General features: G+C 27.3%; 1 protein-coding gene and 1 long non-coding RNA gene across 3 annotated transcripts in view; one reads left to right on the top strand and one right to left on the bottom strand.

The window, feature by feature from the left end:
* Positions 1–11339, bottom strand: part of LOC111636206 (TBC1 domain family member 4-like) — a 52474-nt gene extending 41135 nt beyond the window's left edge. For both annotated transcript variants that reach the window (XM_023381409.1, XM_023381410.1), the window contains exons 1-3: positions 10743–11339; positions 715–873; positions 388–636 (exon numbers count right to left, since the gene is read on the bottom strand). In XM_023381409.1, coding sequence (XP_023237177.1) covers positions 388–636; positions 715–873; positions 10743–11141 — 807 coding nt within the window. In that variant the 5' untranslated portion in view covers positions 11142–11339. The remainder of the gene's footprint in view (positions 1–387; positions 637–714; positions 874–10742) is intronic.
* Positions 11340–16938: 5599 nt separating this feature from the next.
* The window catches only part of LOC111636215, a 31503-nt gene continuing 23864 nt past the window's right edge, over positions 16939–24577 (top strand). The window contains exon 1 of the long non-coding RNA XR_002758502.1: positions 16939–17063. This is a non-coding gene — a long non-coding RNA (uncharacterized LOC111636215). The remainder of the gene's footprint in view (positions 17064–24577) is intronic.

The raw sequence follows: 24577 nt of genomic DNA, 5'->3' as shown, positions 1-24577 counted from the left end.
AAATTATAACTATGAATTTAGTGTAAACAGTGAAAGATAAATAAGTATTTGTTTGCAAATATTTCTGTTAAACTATTTACACTAACGATGATAAAAATTTATTATTACCAAAGTTACTTTTTTTTTTTTGTTAAACAGACCATTAAATATTTCTAAATAGTCTGTATATTTTAAATACGGTAATTCATTTTTCAAATGTAAACATATAATACTATAACAGGAAATGTATTACCACACAATTTGGCTGTAAAGTTTAAATTTTGTAAGTTAAATATGACTAACAAAAATAAACATTAAATTATATATAAATATTTAAACAACAAATTTAAAATAAATATTTAAGATGAATTATTCTTATTAATTGTTGTTTTTATTTTTTATTTTTACCTCTTCCATTTTATCTACAGATCTTTTGTTCATAAAAATATCAGGCAGGCTTTTCTTTCTTTCCAATGTGATATTTGCTATTTCTTGAAGTGTTGGTTCACTTGATTTTTTCTCTCCATTACTCATATTACCATAAGATTCATTTGGTTCCAATTTCTCACTCTTTTTCTGTCTTTTTTCATTTTCTAGGTTACGAAATTTATTGACAGATTCGTCAATAAACAGCGGAGGGGCACGTTTATGGGATACCTTAATAATATATAGAAACGATCATTACTTAAGGAATAACTAACGGAAATATATTTCCTACCAATATAGCAGCTTTACCTTAATTTTACCAACGTATAACACTTCGTAATGGTGCCATTTGCTTGATGCAGCATCTGTAGAAGGATTACTTCCCATATAAGTAAGTGTGTGCTTGCTAGGATGATGGTGAGCCATTTCCTTAGTCATTTCTTTAACAGAAGTAAATAAGTCCAAAACCTGGCATATATTTCAAATTTATTAAATTATATATTTAATTATAATTACAGTATAATAATAATAGTATTCTAAAAACAGATATATGCTTACGTCTTACAAAATTATCATTAAAAAAATATCCAAAAAATGTAAAATATTTTTGATACTGACACTAATCAATAATATTTTTACTTAGCATTCCTGTACAATCGTTTATATAAGCAGCAAAATGTGTTAAAATATAAATTTATATTTAATTTTATAACTGCAGTTGTTTATGTTTACTATCAATGAATTGGCAACTATGTCAAGTTCTAGTTTGTTTAGTGTTTAAATACGTAGCAAAGAAATTTTCTAGAGTTCTGTGACCTATTTTCTTGTAAAAAACATGCAAGCGTTCCAGATTTTAAAAGAGAAATGTTTTTTAAACAATCATATTTTTTTTATATATAATAATAGAATAAAATCTCTTTATCCACGAAAATTATTATTATTATTATTTACTTGTATGTTTCATTTTTCATCTTCAGATACACAGTACATTTATTTATTTGCATACAATTATCTTCTGTAAGTTAAAAAGTTAACACTTTCAATCAATAAGTCTATTTTTCACAAAAGATAAGAAAAATAAATTAGAAAAAAAAAAATTTGTTACAACTATCACATTTTAAATATTTTTTAAAATAACTGTTTATTTAAACTATTTTTTAAAAATAAACACAGCAACTAACAAAGTTATCACTAAATGTAGCTGATGATAAATATGGAAAAACTGCTTGGTAACAAGTATATATATATAAAAGATCTGAGTGGTGCATTTTTTATTGCTCATCAAACACTGTAGCTGTTAAATATTATCTTGACATCGTTAACTCTCTGACTTAAATTCTAAAAAGTGTTGAAATTCACAGCTTTCTACTTTAAAAAAGTCACTTATATTCCATTAGGGATGTATTGACTAGAGTGCTTATGATGCTGCAACACCCCTTTCATACCAAAGTAATCAGTTTTGATACTTTAAAATAGAGATAAATATAATAATGCTTACAATATGACTTCAATAGCAGAAAGTAATTTTATACAAACAGAAAAATTTAAACCGAACATTTCTTGGAAACAAATCAAAAAATGTGGAACCAGACTAAAGATAATTGTACACGAATTCAAAATAATTGTAATTTTGATAATTTCTAGTGAAATAAAAAATGTAATGGTTTTATATCTTTTCTATTACTTCATTTGGAATCACATAGAGTATAAATCATACTGTAATTTGTATAATTTATAATCAATCTTATCAATTCGAAATTATCCATTTTCCATCTTCCACTTAACAATTTTAAAAAGCTAGAGAAAAAGAATAATGTAAACAGTTACATAACCGAGTAACATCTCCAAAACAATGATAAGAGGCACATGCTTTGGTATCCTCCAAGTCTGAGCAACACTTACAGTCTCAAAATCCTAGATATGCCACTAAGTCCCATCTTCAGATAATTTTTTAGAACATTTTTTAATATAAAATGTAATATTATGGATATTCTAAAAAGTGAACTGGAAATGGGATACAAGAGATCTCAAAAACACTAACCAGAATAAATAAGTTAAATCTTTTAAACTGGTAAACTATAAACTTTAAGAATATTTTTGTTTAAAATATTCATAGCATTGTTATTAATAAAAACATAATATGAAGTAAAAGTCAAAATTACATTTCGATGTGTAATTTTTATAATGGATATATTAAGAGAAAGAGTAATTTTCCTATTCAGAATCAATTTCTTTCCTTGTAATTATAATTTACAAAAACTACATGCATTAAAACATTTTACTTTATTTTATATTATTTTTTTTCTTATATTTTCTAATATATTATAGAAGATATAATACATTATTTATCTATATTAATAAATTATTCAACAGTTTTAGATGTTAGTCAATTGATAATTGCATTATTTGTAAAAACATAATGCAGTAATCAATCAATCAATATCATATTTTATATACTCATATTCATTTTCCTAAAAGATTTTATTTAAATTTAACATTTTTTAATAAATTTTCATTATAATATTATAATTTAGCTTTTGGTAAACGAAAGTCAAAGAGTAAACAAAGAGAAAACACGCCGAAACAACAATAATTTTACTATTTTACATGTATTGATTGAAAAATTGTACATGCTTCTTAGCTGGAAAACTCAACAACATGATGTGCGCGGCATTTATAATATATTAGAAAAAGCAATAACTGGCCGAATACATGATTTATAACTATTTTTATTCAAGTTTCAGAAATTCGGGTCATTCCAAAGATAACTGGCAAATGAGATTTTATTTTTGTTTTCAAATAATCTTAAATAGATTTAAAGAAAATAAATATTTTTAATTATAAAATATTAAAAGTTTAAAATAACAAAAGTTAATATAACATGTAATCCATTCTTAATTCATTTAAAGTGTTTGTAAGGTCGGTAACTAGGATATGTTTATTGAGTTAATAAATCAATATCCGGATAAAGCTAAAAAATAAACAAGCATTATCAGTTATATTAAAATGCAAAATCATTTTTATAATTTATAATACTATTTTAACAACACAGAAGATTCAATACTGAATATTTTAAGAAATAAAATATTCATAATTTAATAGCATTAGAGGAAGAGGGAATATTTTATTATTAATAACTCTAAGTAGAAAATGAGAAGGAACAAAGTTTAACTTGGTTACTTCCACTTTTAAATTTTGTATAAGCATCTTCTAAGAGGTGCAATGATGCACTTTCCCCTGAAAAATTCCACAAATTATAATTGTAAAAGCTACCGAGATACGTAACCTTACACTCTCCCTTACGGGACACTTTGATACTGTATTTTATAATAGACACGCAATACTGTATTTTATAATATAGTCCTACTTGCAGAAAAAACCCACACAAAATGAAATAATTAAATAAAAATGCATGTAATCATTTGTCTCCAAGCTTTGTTCCCCCCTAAAAAATTTTCTGTGGATGTCCATAGCCACAGGTAATTGAAATTTTTAAAGAAACTTTTGAAAATTATAATAAATGATGCTAGATTTTACATTTATATATACAGTAAACGATGATAAACAAGTAAGATCTGCTTTATAAATTGATAAATTGCGATGGAAAATGAAACAGGGCATATGTAAATGGTTGAAGCAAAGTAGAATAGCTGTATCGATTGAAAAAGGAGAAAAATGAGAACGTCAGTTCTTTGGACATCTTGGGAAAAAAAGTGGAACTTCAAAAATATGAGAATAGAAACATCTGACAAAGAACGAAAAAAAAAAGGTACAAAAACGGAAATATCAGGGACGAAAGATCGATTTTTCTACACCCAACACACTTATACAACAGAAAAATCTATTAAGAAAACAGAGGTACCACCACAAAAAGAAAAAAAAATCAATTACAGACGAATTTAATCCAAGTAGTATAATGTTTTTCAACGAATAAAAATCATTAATACAACCGGCGAATGTGAAAAGATAAAGAGATTTCTATGTAAACTTGATGACTAAATTGGCAAATCGACTGGCGTCACGTGCAATGCACGTGGCTTTCAGTGCCCTTGCCACTAAAATAGTAATAGCAGGACAGGTAAAGAACATATGGAACACCTGACTACTACGATTGGATCGTTGCCCGTAATGCAACGATAAATCATTTTAGAAGTACGTGCTAGGTAACAAAGCGAAATAATAAAACATTAAAACTTTTTTAAAATTTTAAAATATTAAATACAAAAATCGTTTAAAATGTCTTCTAAATAAGGTTGAAAAATATTTTAATTTTTATTTAATAATTCCGTATAACCTCGTGTTTTTTTTTCTAAGTTTATATTTAATTATTTGGAATAATTAACGATAAAACGTAATTTAACTTACAAAAATTATATGATATTTAATAATTTTCAAGTATATTATGACGTAATTCGATTTGCCCAATGATCTTTTGATATTTAAAAAAATTTGAAATTCAATTCGTCCAATGATCTTTTCATATTTGAAATTTTAAATATCAAAAGATCATTGGACGAATGAATTACGTCATAAAATTATTCCTACAGCAGACGGTTGTGTACTGCGTTAGTCATAAATTGACGTCACAATGCATTATAAGCAATTTGTTACCCCCTTTTTTCTTGGAACATATAAAAGGAAACGAATAATAAGCTTATTAATAATTTCTCACCGATATAATAGATATACAATTATAAGACTACGTCAAACACGGAGAAAATGGCCGAAATTAATATATTATTTCGAACACGTGGGTTTGTAATTAATTAATTAATTAAACGAATTCGTTTAAATTCATTACATTTTTAATAATGTNTGAGGTTTGTTATAATAAGATTCTACGATGTATCATAGTCACTATAGTTCTTTTTGTAAAATTTATAATTGAATAAATAGATTCTTAATGCATATGGACCATGTTGGAATCAACGATCAAAATTATTGTCTAATGTTATATGACATCATTACATACAACGCATTGTGTCGCAATGTTTTTTAAACATTCTTCTGTTACGTAATAATAGGTTGGTGGCGCTGTTGACCCCTTGGGGATCCGTTAGAGACAGTGACCTCATTTCACTTTCCCCTTTTCAGTGCTGACCTTCTGTGAGTCAAGACAGTGTAATCTTTGTGCATTCTTTGTTTCTTTGTTATATAACCAGTTACGCGAGTCTAACTAGTTTTTACTACTGTAATCTCTCCGACAAGCAACATCTAGTCGAACAGACCATGTCTCAACAACTCCTATCTTTTTAAGTAACTTTAAAATAACTTAAAAATAATAATTAACAAACATTAAATATTCAAATCTTATAAAGAAACAATATTCAAACTACTGGCTTACATCTTAAATTAGGGCTGATTGTTTGGATAAATATGGTATAATAATGAATTATAATTAAATCGTTTATTGTGTTTATTTTAATCCACGTGTTTAGCGTGTCTAAATACCTTAAAAATAATAATTAACATAAATTAAATATTCAAATCTTATAAAGAAACAATATTCAAACTACTGGCTTACATCTTAAATTAGGGCTGATTGTTTGGATAAATTATAATCTCTTTAGCACAATACAATGTTATAATGAATATGACGTAACATAGATTATATACTATATAGTAAAATTAAATTTACTATACATTTATATAGAAAAATAAGCAAAAGTTGTTTAAAAATTTAAATAAAAAAAAAACAGTTTACATCTTTACTGTTACATAAAAGATTATGTACTTGATGGAAAAATAAATTAAATTGCAAGTCATATAACTTATAAGAACAAGTTATTAACTTATATGAATCAAGTTATTCTNCTAGTTTAAAAAAGTCACTTATATTCCATTAGGGATGTATTGACTAGAGTGCTTATGATGCTGCAACACCCCTTTCATACCAAAGTAATCAGTTTTGATACTTTAAAATAGAGATAAATATAATAATGCTTACAATATGACTTCAATAGCAGAAAGTAATTTTATACAAACAGAAAAATTTAAACCGAACATTTCTTGGAAACAAATCAAAAAATGTGGAACCAGACTAAAGATAATTGTACACGAATTCAAAATAATTGTAATTTTGATAATTTCTAGTGAAATAAAAAATGTAATGGTTTTATATCTTTTCTATTACTTCATTTGGAATCACATAGAGTATAAATCATACTGTAATTTGTATAATTTATAATCAATCTTATCAATTCGAAATTATCCATTTTCCATCTTCCACTTAACAATTTTAAAAAGCTAGAGAAAAAGAATAATGTAAACAGTTACATAACCGAGTAACATCTCCAAAACAATGATAAGAGGCACATGCTTTGGTATCCTCCAAGTCTGAGCAACACTTACAGTCTCAAAATCCTAGATATGCCACTAAGTCCCATCTTCAGATAATTTTTTAGAACATTTTTTAATATAAAATGTAATATTATGGATATTCTAAAAAGTGAACTGGAAATGGGATACAAGAGATCTCAAAAACACTAACCAGAATAAATAAGTTAAATCTTTTAAACTGGTAAACTATAAACTTTAAGAATATTTTTGTTTAAAATATTCATAGCATTGTTATTAATAAAAACATAATATGAAGTAAAAGTCAAAATTACATTTCGATGTGTAATTTTTATAATGGATATATTAAGAGAAAGAGTAATTTTCCTATTCAGAATCAATTTCTTTCCTTGTAATTATAATTTACAAAAACTACATGCATTAAAACATTTTACTTTATTTTATATTATTTTTTTTCTTATATTTTCTAATATATTATAGAAGATATAATACATTATTTATCTATATTAATAAATTATTCAACAGTTTTAGATGTTAGTCAATTGATAATTGCATTATTTGTAAAAACATAATGCAGTAATCAATCAATCAATATCATATTTTATATACTCATATTCATTTTCCTAAAAGATTTTATTTAAATTTAACATTTTTTAATAAATTTTCATTATAATATTATAATTTAGCTTTTGGTAAACGAAAGTCAAAGAGTAAACAAAGAGAAAACACGCCGAAACAACAATAATTTTACTATTTTACATGTATTGATTGAAAAATTGTACATGCTTCTTAGCTGGAAAACTCAACAACATGATGTGCGCGGCATTTATAATATATTAGAAAAAGCAATAACTGGCCGAATACATGATTTATAACTATTTTTATTCAAGTTTCAGAAATTCGGGTCATTCCAAAGATAACTGGCAAATGAGATTTTATTTTTGTTTTCAAATAATCTTAAATAGATTTAAAGAAAATAAATATTTTTAATTATAAAATATTAAAAGTTTAAAATAACAAAAGTTAATATAACATGTAATCCATTCTTAATTCATTTAAAGTGTTTGTAAGGTCGGTAACTAGGATATGTTTATTGAGTTAATAAATCAATATCCGGATAAAGCTAAAAAATAAACAAGCATTATCAGTTATATTAAAATGCGAAATCATTTTTATAATTTATAATACTATTTTAACAACACAGAAGATTCAATACTGAATATTTTAAGAAATAAAATATTCATAATTTAATAGCATTAGAGGAAGAGGGAATATTTTATTATTAATAACTCTAAGTAGAAAATGAGAAGGAACAAAGTTTAACTTGGTTACTTCCACTTTTAAATTTTGTATAAGCATCTTCTAAGAGGTGCAATGATGCACTTTCCCCTGAAAAATTCCACAAATTATAATTGTAAAAGCTACCGAGATACGTAACCTTACACTCTCCCTTACGGGACACTTTGATACTGTATTTTATAATAGACACGCAATACTGTATTTTATAATATAGTCCTACTTGCAGAAAAAACCCACACAAAATGAAATAATTAAATAAAAATGCATGTAATCATTTGTCTCCAAGCTTTGTTCCCCCCTAAAAAATTTTCTGTGGATGTCCATAGCCACAGGTAATTGAAATTTTTAAAGAAACTTTTGAAAATTATAATAAATGATGCTAGATTTTACATTTATATATACAGTAAACGATGATAAACAAGTAAGATCTGCTTTATAAATTGATAAATTGCGATGGAAAATGAAACAGGGCATATGTAAATGGTTGAAGCAAAGTAGAATAGCTGTATCGATTGAAAAAGGAGAAAAATGAGAACGTCAGTTCTTTGGACATCTTGGGAAAAAAAGTGGAACTTCAAAAATATGAGAATAGAAACATCTGACAAAGAACGAAAAAAAAAAGGTACAAAAACGGAAATATCAGGGACGAAAGATCGATTTTTCTACACCCAACACACTTATACAACAGAAAAATCTATTAAGAAAACAGAGGTACCACCACAAAAAGAAAAAAAAATCAATTACAGACGAATTTAATCCAAGTAGTATAATGTTTTTCAACGAATAAAAATCATTAATACAACCGGCGAATGTGAAAAGATAAAGAGATTTCTATGTAAACTTGATGACTAAATTGGCAAATCGACTGGCGTCACGTGCAATGCACGTGGCTTTCAGTGCCCTTGCCACTAAAATAGTAATAGCAGGACAGGTAAAGAACATATGGAACACCTGACTACTACGATTGGATCGTTGCCCGTAATGCAACGATAAATCATTTTAGAAGTACGTGCTAGGTAACAAAGCGAAATAATAAAACATTAAAACTTTTTTAAAATTTTAAAATATTAAATACAAAAATCGTTTAAAATGTCTTCTAAATAAGGTTGAAAAATATTTTAATTTTTATTTAATAATTCCGTATAACCTCGTGTTTTTTTTTCTAAGTTTATATTTAATTATTTGGAATAATTAACGATAAAACGTAATTTAACTTACAAAAATTATATGATATTTAATAATTTTCAAGTATATTATGACGTAATTCGATTTGCCCAATGATCTTTTGATATTTAAAAAAATTTGAAATTCAATTCGTCCAATGATCTTTTCATATTTGAAATTTTAAATATCAAAAGATCATTGGACGAATGAATTACGTCATAAAATTATTCCTACAGCAGACGGTTGTGTACTGCGTTAGTCATAAATTGACGTCACAATGCATTATAAGCAATTTGTTACCCCCTTTTTTCTTGGAACATATAAAAGGAAACGAATAATAAGCTTATTAATAATTTCTCACCGATATAATAGATATACAATTATAAGACTACGTCAAACACGGAGAAAATGGCCGAAATTAATATATTATTTCGAACACGTGGGTTTGTAATTAATTAATTAATTAAACGAATTCGTTTAAATTCATTACATTTTTAATAATGTAATAAGATAAAATAAAAAAAGTTAATTTTAAAGTAATAATATATATTTTACTCTTCATTTCATAACATTGTCTTTTGCTAAAATCTCATTAATAAAGCATTGGAGCGTACATTACAACACTTGAAAGGTTAATTTTCGCTAAGAATTTTCTTTAAATATCATTACTCTCGCAATTTTTTAAATGAAATTACAGCGTTAATTTTGAATTTAATTCATTTAAAACTTAAAGATTCATACGATAAAGTAATTTAGTATTATTATTATTATTTTTTTTTTTTTTCAAAAATTTGCGAAATTTAATAACACATTTCTGAATATTTTTGTATTCATATTAACGACATTTTAGTTTTTTTTTTTTCTTTTCTCTTACTTAATATACACGGGTTAATAATAAGAAACGTTCAGCATGCAATAATCAATAAACTAATAATATTAAAAATATTATCCTGGATTTTGTTATAGGGTTTATTTTAATATTGCATTACTTAAGCAATTAAGCAAATTATAAAAACAAACACATTAAAATTTAATAATAGTTATGTAAATTAGTTTAAACAAACACTAATTTTGTGAGATTTTTAATAGTTTGACCTTTGACCACTAAAATAATTAGTTTCTAATAAATCTAACCCCCATAAAATTACGTAAATTAAACTACCCCAATATTACGCTTTTCCTAGGAATTTAGCTCCCATGAAAATATGTAAATTAAGTCCCCCAATATAACACTTTTCTTATAGAATTGGCCCCCATGAAAATATATAAATTAGGAGGCACCAATATATCATTTTTCCTATAGAATTAGCCTCCACTGCGAACTTTTATAAATACAAACTTATGTAAACCCTCCAGATGTTGAAACTGCGCCTAGAAATGACACAACCACGCAATATATAACTGTAGTGCAAGAATGCATCGATCAGGGGCAGAAGCAGCAGCGGAGGCGGCAGAAAAACATCATTAATATCTAAAAGCGTATCTATAAATGCACGAAATCTATTTTTCTACACCCGAAATCGTTTCAGTAATTTAAAACAATCTGTAATTGACATTTAAAATATTTAAATTCTTACCGTTTCTTCGATTGACGAACGGAATACATGACAAATGGAAAGACTTTCGGGTGAAGCTCTGGTTATGTAAGTAAAACAGTGAAGGTCGTGACTAGTTTGGGCGAATTTCGACATTGTATACAGTTTATGCTCGAATACACAACATCCAGTTTCCATACTGACTGCATTTAAAGAGGAATCGGTAAGGGTGAGGAGGACATCCTGTTTCTTTCTGCTATTTCTTCTTACGATTTCGGCTACGATCCAAGGCAGCATGGCAAAAGTATGCCGCTTATCTAGCATGGCAGAACCTATGTAAACAACACGAAAAGTGCCCCGAAACGTGCCCGATCCCGATGGTAAACCATTACGTTTAACCATCGGTTTCAACGCCATATCAGCTGTGTGACGTTCTTCCATTGTTTGGCTCAGTGACTCGCCTTGTTCCGTGGCTTATTTCCAAACTGCATGGTTTTTATGACATCCGCATAGGTCATATCCAGCTTAACGTCGTAACAATCTCTTATACCGACGGGACGTGCGAGTATTTTCGTACGCATCATTCTTTCCACCTTACAAAAATAAATCGTGCCTAACGGTGAAGCAACGTCTCTCTTACTCTCTCTAACAGCGCCCTCTTTCGTTTAATTATCGACGGATTATTTTAACTAATGGAAGATAATTTAAACAAAACTTTCCTCCCGTTAATTTTTATCTAATTAATTAATTTACTTTTACGTGCTATTTACTCTGCTTCGTAATTAATTACAAAAAAACTTTTTATGAATTAAATGTAAAGGTAATGATTTATAAAATTAAACTACGTCACTACGTTGTTTAAATTACGTCATCTGATCAATTTACGAAAATATCCTTGTTTATATAAATAAACGAAATTATTCATGCGTGTATTTTATTGTCCATTATTAAGCGAATCTATAAAAATATTCGCTTTAACCTTGATGTTTTCCAATCGAATTCTTATAATAATTTATTCAGCTGGCATGGCAGAGAATTGAAAAAAAAGCTATAAAAGCCTGTTTAAATTCAATTGAAAAGGAAGCGGAAATTTTCCATATTATAAAAACTAAATACGCTTAAAATTTAAATAAAGTATTAAAGTTTTATATCTATTATTCGGATTACAAAACTCCGGTTTTAAACATGTAAACAAAAAAAATCATTTTTACTTAACAAATTTTAATTATTAAAATGATTTTATTTTAAAAATTATTCATTAAAAATTGAGACTTTTTTAAAAAATTCTAATATAAATTTTTTTTATCTAATCGTTTTGTTTAACAATATTTACTTAAAGGAAACTTTTAAGTAAATATTTAATTTTAATGATAACGACTTTAATTATATTTAACTGTTTCGCTTTACTTGTAAATTATTGGATAATAAATTTAATTATTTTTTCCTTTTTTTTCGGATTTTTATATACAGTAATTACTTAAATGCGAATGCTATAAAAAAAAGACGTCTTGTCGTTAACGCCATCTAGCGTTAATTTTTAAATTGGCTATTACAGTACCAAAACTGAAAATTACGTAAATAATATAATACTTAAGAATAAAAATAACGATAAAATAAAAAGATTAATTAATTTTATAGTTTATAATTTTTCGCCTTTAAAATTTATGTAAAGTTTGTTTGGTCGATATAGAACAGGTTTTTACGTCAATTTGACGTCATATGTATAGTTTTATAACGATTAAATCTAAAAAATGACGTCAAATTGACGTAAAACTGTGTTTTTTTTTTTTTTTTAAATTCCTACCGAGACAGTAGAAATCGGAGTAAAAAGTTACTTATGTTGATTTATTGTTGACATACTTTAGAAACGAAATCAAGTTTTACTAGATAGAATTAGGCTAGTAAATTTAGATAGGATGTATTATACACGTTTTCCCATTAAAGCTTCATTTTACTTTATTTTATAGTACAAAATATAAGATAATCAAGTTTTACTAGATAGAATTAGGCTAGTAAATTTAGATAGGATGTATTATACACGTTTTCCCATTAAAGCTTCATTTTAGTTTATTTTATAGTACAAAATATAAAATTATTAAGTGATAAAATAGAAATTTATGTAGGCCCTACACTGTAGGGCGTATAGGCATGGGATTCCGCAGGACAAAGGAACATTTGCCCTCTCGTGGGGTTGAGTCTACAAATTATAAACGAAAAAGTAGGCTGCAATTTGAAAAAATTGTAGACCTATAAATTCCCACCATCGTCCGTCAGTCTGTCTCTCATTAATCTCGAGAACGGAGTTAGATAGAGGAAATCCGAGACAAGATATGGAAATCTTATGGGCAGGAGGCCCCGATTAACTATATATAAACTTCCGGTGCAAACCGGAAGTTACGTTATTTCAATTCAAAACATCCTCAGCCTCAGCAGCATCCTCCCGTGGGATGTTAATTAATAACTTTTAAGTCCTTCATAAACAAGGCTATAGATCATATCTGTTTAATATAACATATAATATGGTAAGATTTAAACCTACTGTACATCTGATATACGGGATGCCCCAAAAGTCAGTAATTATTATCACAATATAGAAGTATATCTCGGTTAATTAACTTTTGGGCCACACATATATACCTGTCAAATATAATTTATACAAATTCTTCAATATTTAAGCTTTGCTCAATGTTGAAATAACTAATTAAATGCTTAAATGAGTGTAATGAAACCATTAAAAGAACTAAAATATTTGGTGCTATTCTCTTTTCTTATCCATGGGCGACGCGACCGTCGCGCGCGCTGCGCTACGCGAAGACGAATGGCGCGTGCGCATAATGCCGGTTTCAGTACTTGCGGAAACACAGGGTTTTTTTTTTGTTTCCATCCTCTCAGATAAAAACTATCAGCAAGAAATAAAAAAGACCCTTGATGAAATAAAAACCAATATTACATGGCAGAACTGGAAATTAACTAAAAGCAAAATTATAGAAATAACTAATAATACTTGGTTAAGGATAAAAAAGAACAACTTTAACAAGATAAAGAACCTACAAAGACAGCTCAGTGAAAAAATTATTAAGAACGACAAAGACGAGGCTCAACAGATAGAACAAAAAATAAGTAGAGAAATGGAAGATAGGATTAAAGAAAACTATATGAACCACAAGATGAGCAGGTTGGGGATAGAGCGCTTTGCTGAGAAAATACTTTTTAAAAAGAAACCTAAACCTGAGGAGTCAGCAACAATAAATAGCTTAATAATAAATGACACGGAAATAGACGATGAAGAAAAAATCATAAAAGAATTTCAAATCTTCTACAACATTCTCTACCAAAGACCCAACACAAATTGGGATCAATGGGACTATATATATAATCAAATTAAACCAATAAAGAACAAAAATGAAAATATAATTAATAAGAATATCACAAAGGAAGATATTAAAAAAGCAATAGAAGAGCTACACACCAGAAAGGCTGCAGGGATCGACGGTCTCCCAGCGGAAATCTACAAATTTTTCAAAGAGGATATGGCGGAAATTCTTCACAGTTTATATAACAACAAAACCAACAACCCTGATTTTAGTCTAGGTAAGATGAACCTAATCAACAAGAAGGGCAACACCATAGGAAAGGTGGGTGACTACAGACCCATAACCATACTGAACACCGAGTATAAGATTTACAGTATAATCATTGCAACCAGATTAGAGAAAGTTTTACGCGACCATATTGGTCCAACACAAACAGCTGGGATAAAAGATAGAACTATTCAAGACAACACGATGCTCATCAACCTAGTACAAGATACCTATACAAAAAGAAAGACGCCCCTCTCCATCCTAACTATAGACGTGGAAAAAGCGTTTGACACGGTAAATAGGGAGGTGTTATGGCGCACGCTAGACTCCCTAGGCCTAAATGAAGAAGAAATCGACACAATAAAATACCTTTACCGCCACCCAAAGACAAAGATAGTCATTAACGGAAAAGAGTCAGCATATATCACTTGTGAAGCTGGAGTAAGGCAGGGCTGCCCAAGCTCCATGTTACTCTTCACGATATACATAGAAAGTCTACTGAACCTAATCAAAAATGACAATCTGATCACTCCTATCTATATTCCAGGTGTATATAAGAAAATTAAATATGCAGCACATGCAGATGATATTAACTTTTTTATAAATGACAATTTATCTCTAAATAGAATTATCCAATCACTCAACATCTTCTGTGAAACTACAGGTATGAAAATTAATAAAAACAAGAGCAATATTATTAAAATTTATGGTCATAAAAACTTGGAAAGTCTAACGTTCAAAATAACTAACAATAAAAAAATACTTGGAATATGGTATGGGAATGACAAAAATACAAAAAACATGAAGGAGATGAAAACAAAAATTGAAAAGGCTATTGAAAAATGGGAGAAAATCTGGCTTTATCTGCCAGAACGTACTATTATAGCAAACAAAGTGCTATTTGCTAAAATAATGTACACTTTGTATACCACCAATCTGGAAAAAAAGGATATTAAGACAATTGAAAAGCTAATCTTCAGGTACATATGGAGTAAAGACTTTGAACCCCTAAAAAGAGATATAATGAAGAATGATACAAATCAGGGAGGGTGGCGGATATGGGATATTAAAATACTAGAACAAGCACTACAACTATCTAATCTGATTAACGCCATTCAAAAAAAGCAACATCCTCTAGGAGATCTAGCGATTTACATTATTGGCCCAATCACAAAACAGCTAACAAATGAACTAACGAATAGACCTTTCCTAATCGATAACACGGGCCAGTATAGTCAATGGAGGACTACCCTAAAAAGCATAATTGCTACCAACACAGTCACTGAAAGGATAAAACCCAGCAATATCTACAGAATTAACCATCCTCAACATCATAATCACAATCTTGATGATAACTCTGTTAATTGGAAAGAATGTTGGAATAACGTGAGCAGGCTCCCACCGGAGTGGAGGGAAACCACTTGGCGCATAATAAATAACATCACGATGACCAAAGAATATTTGCACAGGTATCACCTTGTTAGAAATGCAAAATGCCCACGTTGTACCAGAGACGAAAGCACATATCACCTCTTCTATGAATGTCGCACTGCCTACCGTATATGGACTTGGTTTAACAACATATTTAAAACTAATATAAACTGGAAAAACATTAAGTACCATTCAGATTTCCCTAGAACCGACTACAACAACTACAGCCTTAATTGGATGATAGCCTTAATTAAGAGAATCATCTGGAAGGCTAGGTGCGCTCTTCACTTCGACAATAAAATGTGGAACCATACCGTGTGTATAAAAAAGATAAAAGATGATGCAAGCCTAAAGATCAAAACAGACAACAGACTCCTCACAGCAAGGGACTACAACCAGCTCTACCATGGAACAATAGATGTAATTTGGAAGGAACAGAACAGCCACTATATATTCAGAGATGACTGGACTTAGTTAAACTGGCACTTGCGACTAACAACATCCACCTCTTTTGTCTGCAATGTTACCTACAATGTATAAGTAAATGTCAAATAGCTACAACTGTTATATTAATTATCTTACAATATCTTAGAAATGTATAATATTATATATTACTCTGTTAATAATCCTCCTTTGTTATTGTTCAATTATAATCAACCTATAGAATGTTTAATAGCCACCCATGCTACCCACTCTTTGTATATATCTGTAAATATATTTTTATCATTAAGGGTACGGATGGCTAATTATATTCTATGGAATATTGTCTCTCAAGTATAATGTAATGTCAATGTGAATTATTTTTCTATCTGTAATTGCTTTTGGTAAATAATAAACTTTAATTAAATGTTTTTTTTTGTTTTTATTTTAATGTATTCATTCTAATTCTAAGGGCACGGTATTTTTGGGGTGTATTTCGGAGGGGAAAAAAAACGAAATGGTGATTTAAAAAGGAGAAGAAAGTACCGAATTATGACAAAACAGATGTTAAGAAGTCTGTTTTGTTATCCCATCTATTCTCAAGCCAAACTTCAATTTAGACATTATTAATTGAAAAAAAAATTGTTGTAATTTAGAAATTTTCAAATACCTTTTAGCGTTTTAATGCATTTTGCACGTGTTTTTTAGTTTTTGCTGTTAGAAAGAATTCAAAATTACAAATACAGTAGTTTGGCTAATAAACGCCGCGTGACATTAATTCGGGATTTTATGCAAATTATTCCTTTTTCCGTCGACGACGAGGGAGGAAGGACGTAACCGAAATGGCAAAAACAAAAGATTCCGACACAGTAAACACCTTTATCTTCGTTTATTATGGGCATGTTTCCTGTTTTGCCGTAACTTTGGCTTTGTAAGTTGCAAATTGGTATTTTACTTTTAAGCCAAAAACAATTGCCTTTAACTTAAAATTTAACGTTGTAATTATTGTTGTGTAGTTTGTTTAGCTAATCTGTAAGTCATTAAAGTCTTAGTTGTCAGATTAACACTAATCCGATTGTTTAGCTAAATGGCGGCCGGTCTATGGTCTGTTCGGAAAGTGCTACGCGCAGTCTGTCTCCTGTACTCTTAAACGTAAGTTGTAAATATTATGGTACAGTACATAAATAACAAAACAGATATATTGATGTCTATTTTCTTATTCATTTTGGTAAATTTTCCTTTATGTCTAGTGTGTAAACAAATGGGATAACAAAGCAGACTCACTGACATTTATTTTTTATTATCCGTGTTGATAATTTTCCTATAAGGTCAAGCGTGTAAATTCATGGTAAGACAAATTAACTATGTTATCCACTTTGTTAATTTTCCTTTAAGTCTAGCGTGTGAATAAGTTTGTTTTGTTGTTTTATTTTGTTACTGTGTTGGATAACAAAACAGGCTAATAAACCTGTTGTTATCCGTTTTGGTAATTTTTCTTTCAAATTACGGTTTTTTTAAACACAAAGAAAAGGAAACCCTTTTTTCACCGAGAGTTTATACTGTAGCAAACAACAATACCATTGCTTCCGTAATCGAGAACCACTGAAACAGGCATTGCGCGCGCCATTCGCGTGGCGCGCGCGACGGTCGCGAAGTGTCGCGTCGCACATTGATAACAAAATAGAAGGGCGCCAAATACTTTAATGTTTTTGAACTTTCATAGTCAGCAGAGAGATTCCAATATATTAAATTGTTTTAAATGTTTAGTTGTTTGTTTAAACATAAATTAGTTAGTGTAATAGGTAGCCTATATACAGTACTGTACAGTATATGAACTTCAATATATCAATGTAATATTTCACTGTATATTGAAGTTTATTTTTTTAAATAAGTTGAAGATTGCTTGCTTTTTTTATTCTGTGTTAATTAAAAATAAAACTTTAATGCTGAAAGAGTTATTAATTGTATTTAACTGATCTTTTATCTTGTGATAGATACTTGATCATTGCTAAATAATGATAAGACATAATCTAAATACAGATTAAAATAAAGAATCTGTTCAGATATATATAAGAATGTACTTTATATTGAGTAAAAATACTAAAAATCCAATGTCAAGGAACTCCAAACTNTATAACACAACAAATTGGCTAAATAGAAAACTGTCCATATTTTATAATTATATTACAATGTAAAAATGACGACTGTCAAAATATTTACAACTGCAATTTGGTCATTTTTATATGTAAAGTGAATTTTTATGTTGAATGTCGATAAAGGCAGATAACATTTATGTTTAATTTTAATCAGAGCAAATAATTTATATAAATTAGTTATGACGATATATCAAATTAGTATGAATTTATCCTAAGCTTGTTAAGAAAATCATTCAATTATGAAAATGCTTTACCTGTCAACATACAAATTCACTCAGTTTACTGCACTTAAGTTTAAATAGTCAATTAGGCAGTGGTGAATGAATATACAATTCCATTCGATGCTTAATTAATAAATCACTGTATCATTACTTCTACAAAAATGCTAATATGCTGCACATCTGTCTTACTAATCTAATAATTCACCATTTATATAAATATTATTACTGTACATATGAAGATGAACATATCATACTCCGGATGAAATACAAACACAATTATGATATCAGGAACTAATTAGATAATGGCACCATTTAATGCATTTTTTTTTTTCTTCTATTTTTTTGTATTGTAAACTTTTTTGGTCATTTTTTCAGATATTTCTTAAATAGGATAAACTCTGCCAGCACCTATGAAATCTCATGTTGGAGATATAATAAAATGTTCGGCACTTTTTTTACATTTTGTTTTACCGTTAACTTGATTCTGAGCTTTCCAAAAAATAAGTACTACTAATTGTGCCAATGTAACAATGAATATAAAAATTTTTCTATATTGTGCCAATGTGAATTAAGCACCTTTTTTTCACATCACGCATTTATTTTACATGCACCATTTATTGAGATTTAGAATATTTTATGAAAGGAAAGAGGGGAGGGTTTCATTAAGAATCGTCTAACTAGGACTAGAATCGATAATTTTTGAAATTGAATAAAACTCGTAATATTTACAAGCAGCTAAATTCAACATTAACATTAAAAAATATCGTGAATAATGTGTAAGTACATAATTCTTTTTTTGTAAATTACAAAAATAAAAATATATTTTAAACATGTAACAATTTTCAGACAAAATCATGCTTTATAGTTAAGTTAAAACAGTATTATACTGTTTTTTTATGGATATATGCAAAATATTTTGAATAGTTTTAAACCTAATTTAAATATATGGAAGAAAAAAAAAGTTCAATGATATAAAATTCAGCTTTTCTCAATAAATTATATATATAACAAATAAATAGTACTATAATACACATTGCAAAAAGTTAATTTATTGATGATGATTTAGCCAGCTTCTAAACATGATTATTATTATTTTTTCTTTTTAAACTATTTTCAGTAAATCATTATTACATTAAATTTTGAATAAATAATGCAATCTTTAAATACAGACAAGAAAACATATTCAATTTATTATACACAGCATCAGAAAAATTTATGATCGTATACAGTCCAAAACATTATAGGCACTGAAAGTACAGAATTATAATAGCTATACTGTTGTTAATTAACAGCATAACTAGCAAAGTAAGTACAGCAATTTTCTTATGCTTATATTGTGTTTGGTACACATTATAAACAAAAAACAAATGTTTTAGGACTTGTTCTCAATGCTTCTGGCTCCAAGTTTGATATTGACAACATGTAGCAAAGAATCAATGTTAGTGAAGCAGAGAGAGCAGCCAGTCCGTTGTCATTGTGTACAGTAACAATAAACCCACATGAAAACACATAAATGTAATACACCTTATTTACAAATGATTACAAAGTTTCATTTACAGTTTGTTTACTTCTGTGTCAATTCTTACAAAATAATCTAGCTTATCTTTAACAAAATGATAATTACTTCCGTATAAGAGACATATTTCAATGTTTACATAAATAATGGCAGATATTGTATTTAGCTTCTGTTGTGGTTACATTTAATCCTAAATTAATTTTTACACAAAATTCTAATATTTTTGCTGTTATATACATCAATGACAGCTTTACAATTTTATGAATGTTGTTTACATTAAAAAATCAATTTTTGTTTTGTAATTAAAAGTAGAAAATTTTCCTAATTAAAGGATTTTCATTAATTTAAGAAAATAAACGAGGAAGACTTAAACAATACATTTTCAGTATTTATTTCTACAACCTCAAATTAAATTTGGAAGCACAAATTTAATACGTTGATCCAAATGAGTATGTAACAATCATTCTATGAATGTAAATGGTCAAACATTTGACAAATGTTTTACATCAGAAAGTTTTGATGAATTGATATGATGGTAGTAGTACAAAAACTTGACAGTCCTTAATAATTTTTAGAAAAAGTATAGTAAAGTAATCTGTGTATATTTATTTATTTTTGCAATTTGAAATTCTTTTTGTGTGAATTAAAATTAGAAATAAACAATATAAATATAACTAATTTTAAAATGCACTTTCTATTTGATGCTCTTTGAATCCTCATTAATATGGTAATAAATTTTAATGAAATTCCTGAAATCTGACCACTTCAGACTATTAATAATAATTGATGACAAAGGCATGTGCAGGGATGGTGCCATTGACATCACAGCACCACAGGAACATTTTTGATTGAGAATATAAAATGTAAAAATGCTAATTATTATCATATATTTAATGTTTAATTTAGCTATTCTTTGACTTAAAATGTCAATGTGAAGGACTACTTGAAGAAATTATATAAATATTCAACATGTAATTACATATTGAATATATAAATTATGAATACAACTGAAAGTTTTGTTTTTAATATTTATTTTTTTAATTAATATTTTCAATTCAGTAGTAAGATTATAAATGAAAGGTCAATGATCAGATTTTAGGTAATTCATTACATTTATAAATCATTTTGTTAGCATGAAAAATCAGCAAGTATTAATTTTCAACTAATTTCTATCATGACAAAGTTATAAATTGCAAGATTCAAAAGGATATTCATGATTATTCCAAACTAAAGAAGCAAAAGTCTAGAATTACCTATGTAACTTTTAATGATATAACAATATTATCGTGTACAATTACTTTTTAAAAATATATAATTTACATATATCTCTTCTGTTTAAGAGGTATCAAATGGAAAAATCTTTCAAAACTGCATACAAAATATTCGAGCATCCTGAAGGGCTTATTGAATACAAACCGTGCTATAAATTAAGGATCATTTGTAAATGTTTAAAAAATTTTTTTATATAATTATTATTATAAAATATTTGAATCAATGATATAACACAACAAATTGGCTAAATAGAAAACTGTCCATATTTTATAATTATATTACAATGTAAAAATGACGACTGTCAAAATATTTACAACTGCAATTTGGTCATTTTTATATGTAAAGTGAATTTTTATGTTGAATGTCGATAAAGGCAGATAACATTTATGTTTAATTTTAATCAGAGCAAATAATTTATATAAATTAGTTATGACGATATATCAAATTAGTATGAATTTATCCTAAGCTTGTTAAGAAAATCATTCAATTATGAAAATGCTTTACCTGTCAACATACAAATTCACTCAGTTTACTGCACTTAAGTTTAAATAGTCAATTAGGCAGTGGTGAATGAATATACAATTCCATTCGATGCTTAATTAATAAATCACTGTATCATTACTTCTACAAAAATGCTAATATGCTGCACATCTGTCTTACTAATCTAATAATTCACCATTTATATAAATATTATTACTGTACATATGAAGATGAACATATCATACTCCGGATGAAATACAAACACAATTATGATATCAGGAACTAATTAGATAATGGCACCATTTAATGCATTTTTTTTTTTTCTTCTATTTTTTTGTATTGTAAACTTTTTTGGTCATTTTTTCAGATATTTCTTAAATAGGATAAACTCTGCCAGCACCTATGAAATCTCATGTTGGAGATATAATAAAATGTTCGGCACTTTTTTTACATTTTGTTTTACCGTTAACTTGATTCTGAGCTTTCCAAAAAATAAGTACTACTAATTGTGCCAATGTAACAATGAATATAAAAATTTTTCTATATTGTGCCAATGTGAATTAAGCACCTTTTTTTCACATCACGCATTTATTTTACATGCACCATTTATTGAGATTTAGAATATTTTATGAAAGGAAAGAGGGGAGGGTTTCATTAAGAATCGTCTAACTAGGACTAGAATCGATAATTTTTGAAATTGAATAAAACTCGTAATATTTACAAGCAGCTAAATTCAACATTAACATTAAAAAATATCGTGAATAATGTGTAAGTACATAATTCTTTTTTTGTAAATTACAAAAATAAAAATATATTTTAAACATGTAACAATTTTCAGACAAAATCATGCTTTATAGTTAAGTTAAAACAGTATTATACTGTTTTTTTATGGATATATGCAAAATATTTTGAATAGTTTTAAACCTAATTTAAATATATGGAAGAAAAAAAAAGTTCAATGATATAAAATTCAGCTTTTCTCAATAAATTATATATATAACAAATAAATAGTAAATACATATAAATGATTGCACATAATTCAATGAAGGCTAATCATTTTTGATTATGTATTTTAAATATTTAGAGAGCACAGATAAAGTTTTGGCTTACTATACTTATTCTGAAATTGTGTTAAACATTATATATGAATTAACAGAATTTCAGTCTACTTATTAATCTTATTAATTGGAGTTGTAAAATAATTAATTGCATAAATTTTCAGAGAGATTAATTAAAATTTAATTTAATTTAATTTCTTAAAGAAATGAAATTTAATGCATTCTGGAAATTTTAATTAAATTAATAAAATAATGTAAGTTAATTTATTTTAGACTAATTTGTTAAGTATTATTTTAATTTGCTACAATAATATATTTAAATTTTCTTTGAAAATAATTATTACGTAACAATAGCAATATAAACAGTTTGTGTAAATTGTTAACACGAACGCATATATTTTTTTTATACACTTTCATGCTGATCCTGTTTTTCTGTCAAACACATCGGTCATAGTTTTGTTGTCTTACATCAAAGATTGCTAATGTTATGCTGAAATTGTGAAAATGAAGAAACTGTAAATTATTGTGCAAATATTTCTATGTAGGTCAACCTAATGTTCATAATCTCATATTAATACGTCAATGTGCAAGCATTTTTAGCATCGTCTATTGCTAAATTCAACAGTAGAAAAAAATAATTTAGTTAAAGAATGAAGGAATAATATCGAAGTCAGTAGAAGAGAAACTAGATATTCGTATATGAATCAATGACAATAACATCAAAAATCCAGTACGTAATAAGTAAATTTAATGATAAAGCAAATGTTTTCTGCCATTTTTTAATCGTCATCTTCAGGTAAAAACTGTTCTATTGATACAAAAGAACACCTGTGTTTGTTTTATCATTAAATTTATTTATTACGTGCTAGATTGTTGGTGTTATTGTCATTAATTCATATCAGAATGAAGGAATTGTAGCAGAAATTGTATGATTACATATAAATTTAGAGTCGATACAGATACGTTACTAATAGAACTGAATTTCAACAAAGAAGAAAAAAGTATTCAGAAAAAAGTAAGTTGTGAGTAATTTTTGAATTAATGAAAACATTAATATCTCTATATTGTCAGCTTTAATATGTAAGTTCTACTGTTTGATAAAAAAAGATAAATCGGAATTAATGGAAACTTTATAAATTTATATTAATGTGAAAAGCTGAATTTTATATCAAACATTATTTTTTAAAGTTTTAATTAAGAAAACTTAACAAGTTGCATTAAATTTATTGAATTCAGCAATATGATAAATTTATCTAAACTCTATAAGTTTGTTATGTATTATGTTCATATGATGGTAAGTATTTTTACGCAATTTTAATCTTAATGAAAAAAATCTTTAAACATTCTGCATCAAAGTTTTAATTAAGAAAACTTAACAAGTTGCATTAAATTTATTGAATTCAGCAATATGATAAATTTATCTAAACTCTATAAGTTTGTTATGTATTATGTTCATATGATGNACATTTTTTTTTCAATCTAATGGCACCAAGTTAAATTTGATTATCAAAGGGTGGCATAAAAATAGAATATTTAATTGTATATATTTATATTTTATATAAATCAATATAACTATGAAACAATTTTTAAAATATAAAACCAAAGAAATATTTTAATATGCTGATAAAAACTTTTAAACTATATCAATACGTTTAAAATGAAAGTTTATAAATATTTTTAACTGTTAGCTGACGTTAACAATTCAGAAACATGCATATATCACATATTTTAATGGATTTTGC

Source organism: Centruroides sculpturatus, unplaced genomic scaffold, assembly GCF_000671375.1.
Source record: "Centruroides sculpturatus isolate CEXI.00-Female unplaced genomic scaffold, Cexi_2.0 scaffold1102, whole genome shotgun sequence".
Lineage (NCBI taxonomy): Eukaryota > Metazoa > Arthropoda > Arachnida > Scorpiones > Buthidae > Centruroides > Centruroides sculpturatus.
The sequence above is the reverse complement of the archived record's forward strand: the minus strand, read 5'-3'. Positions and strand labels throughout refer to the sequence as shown.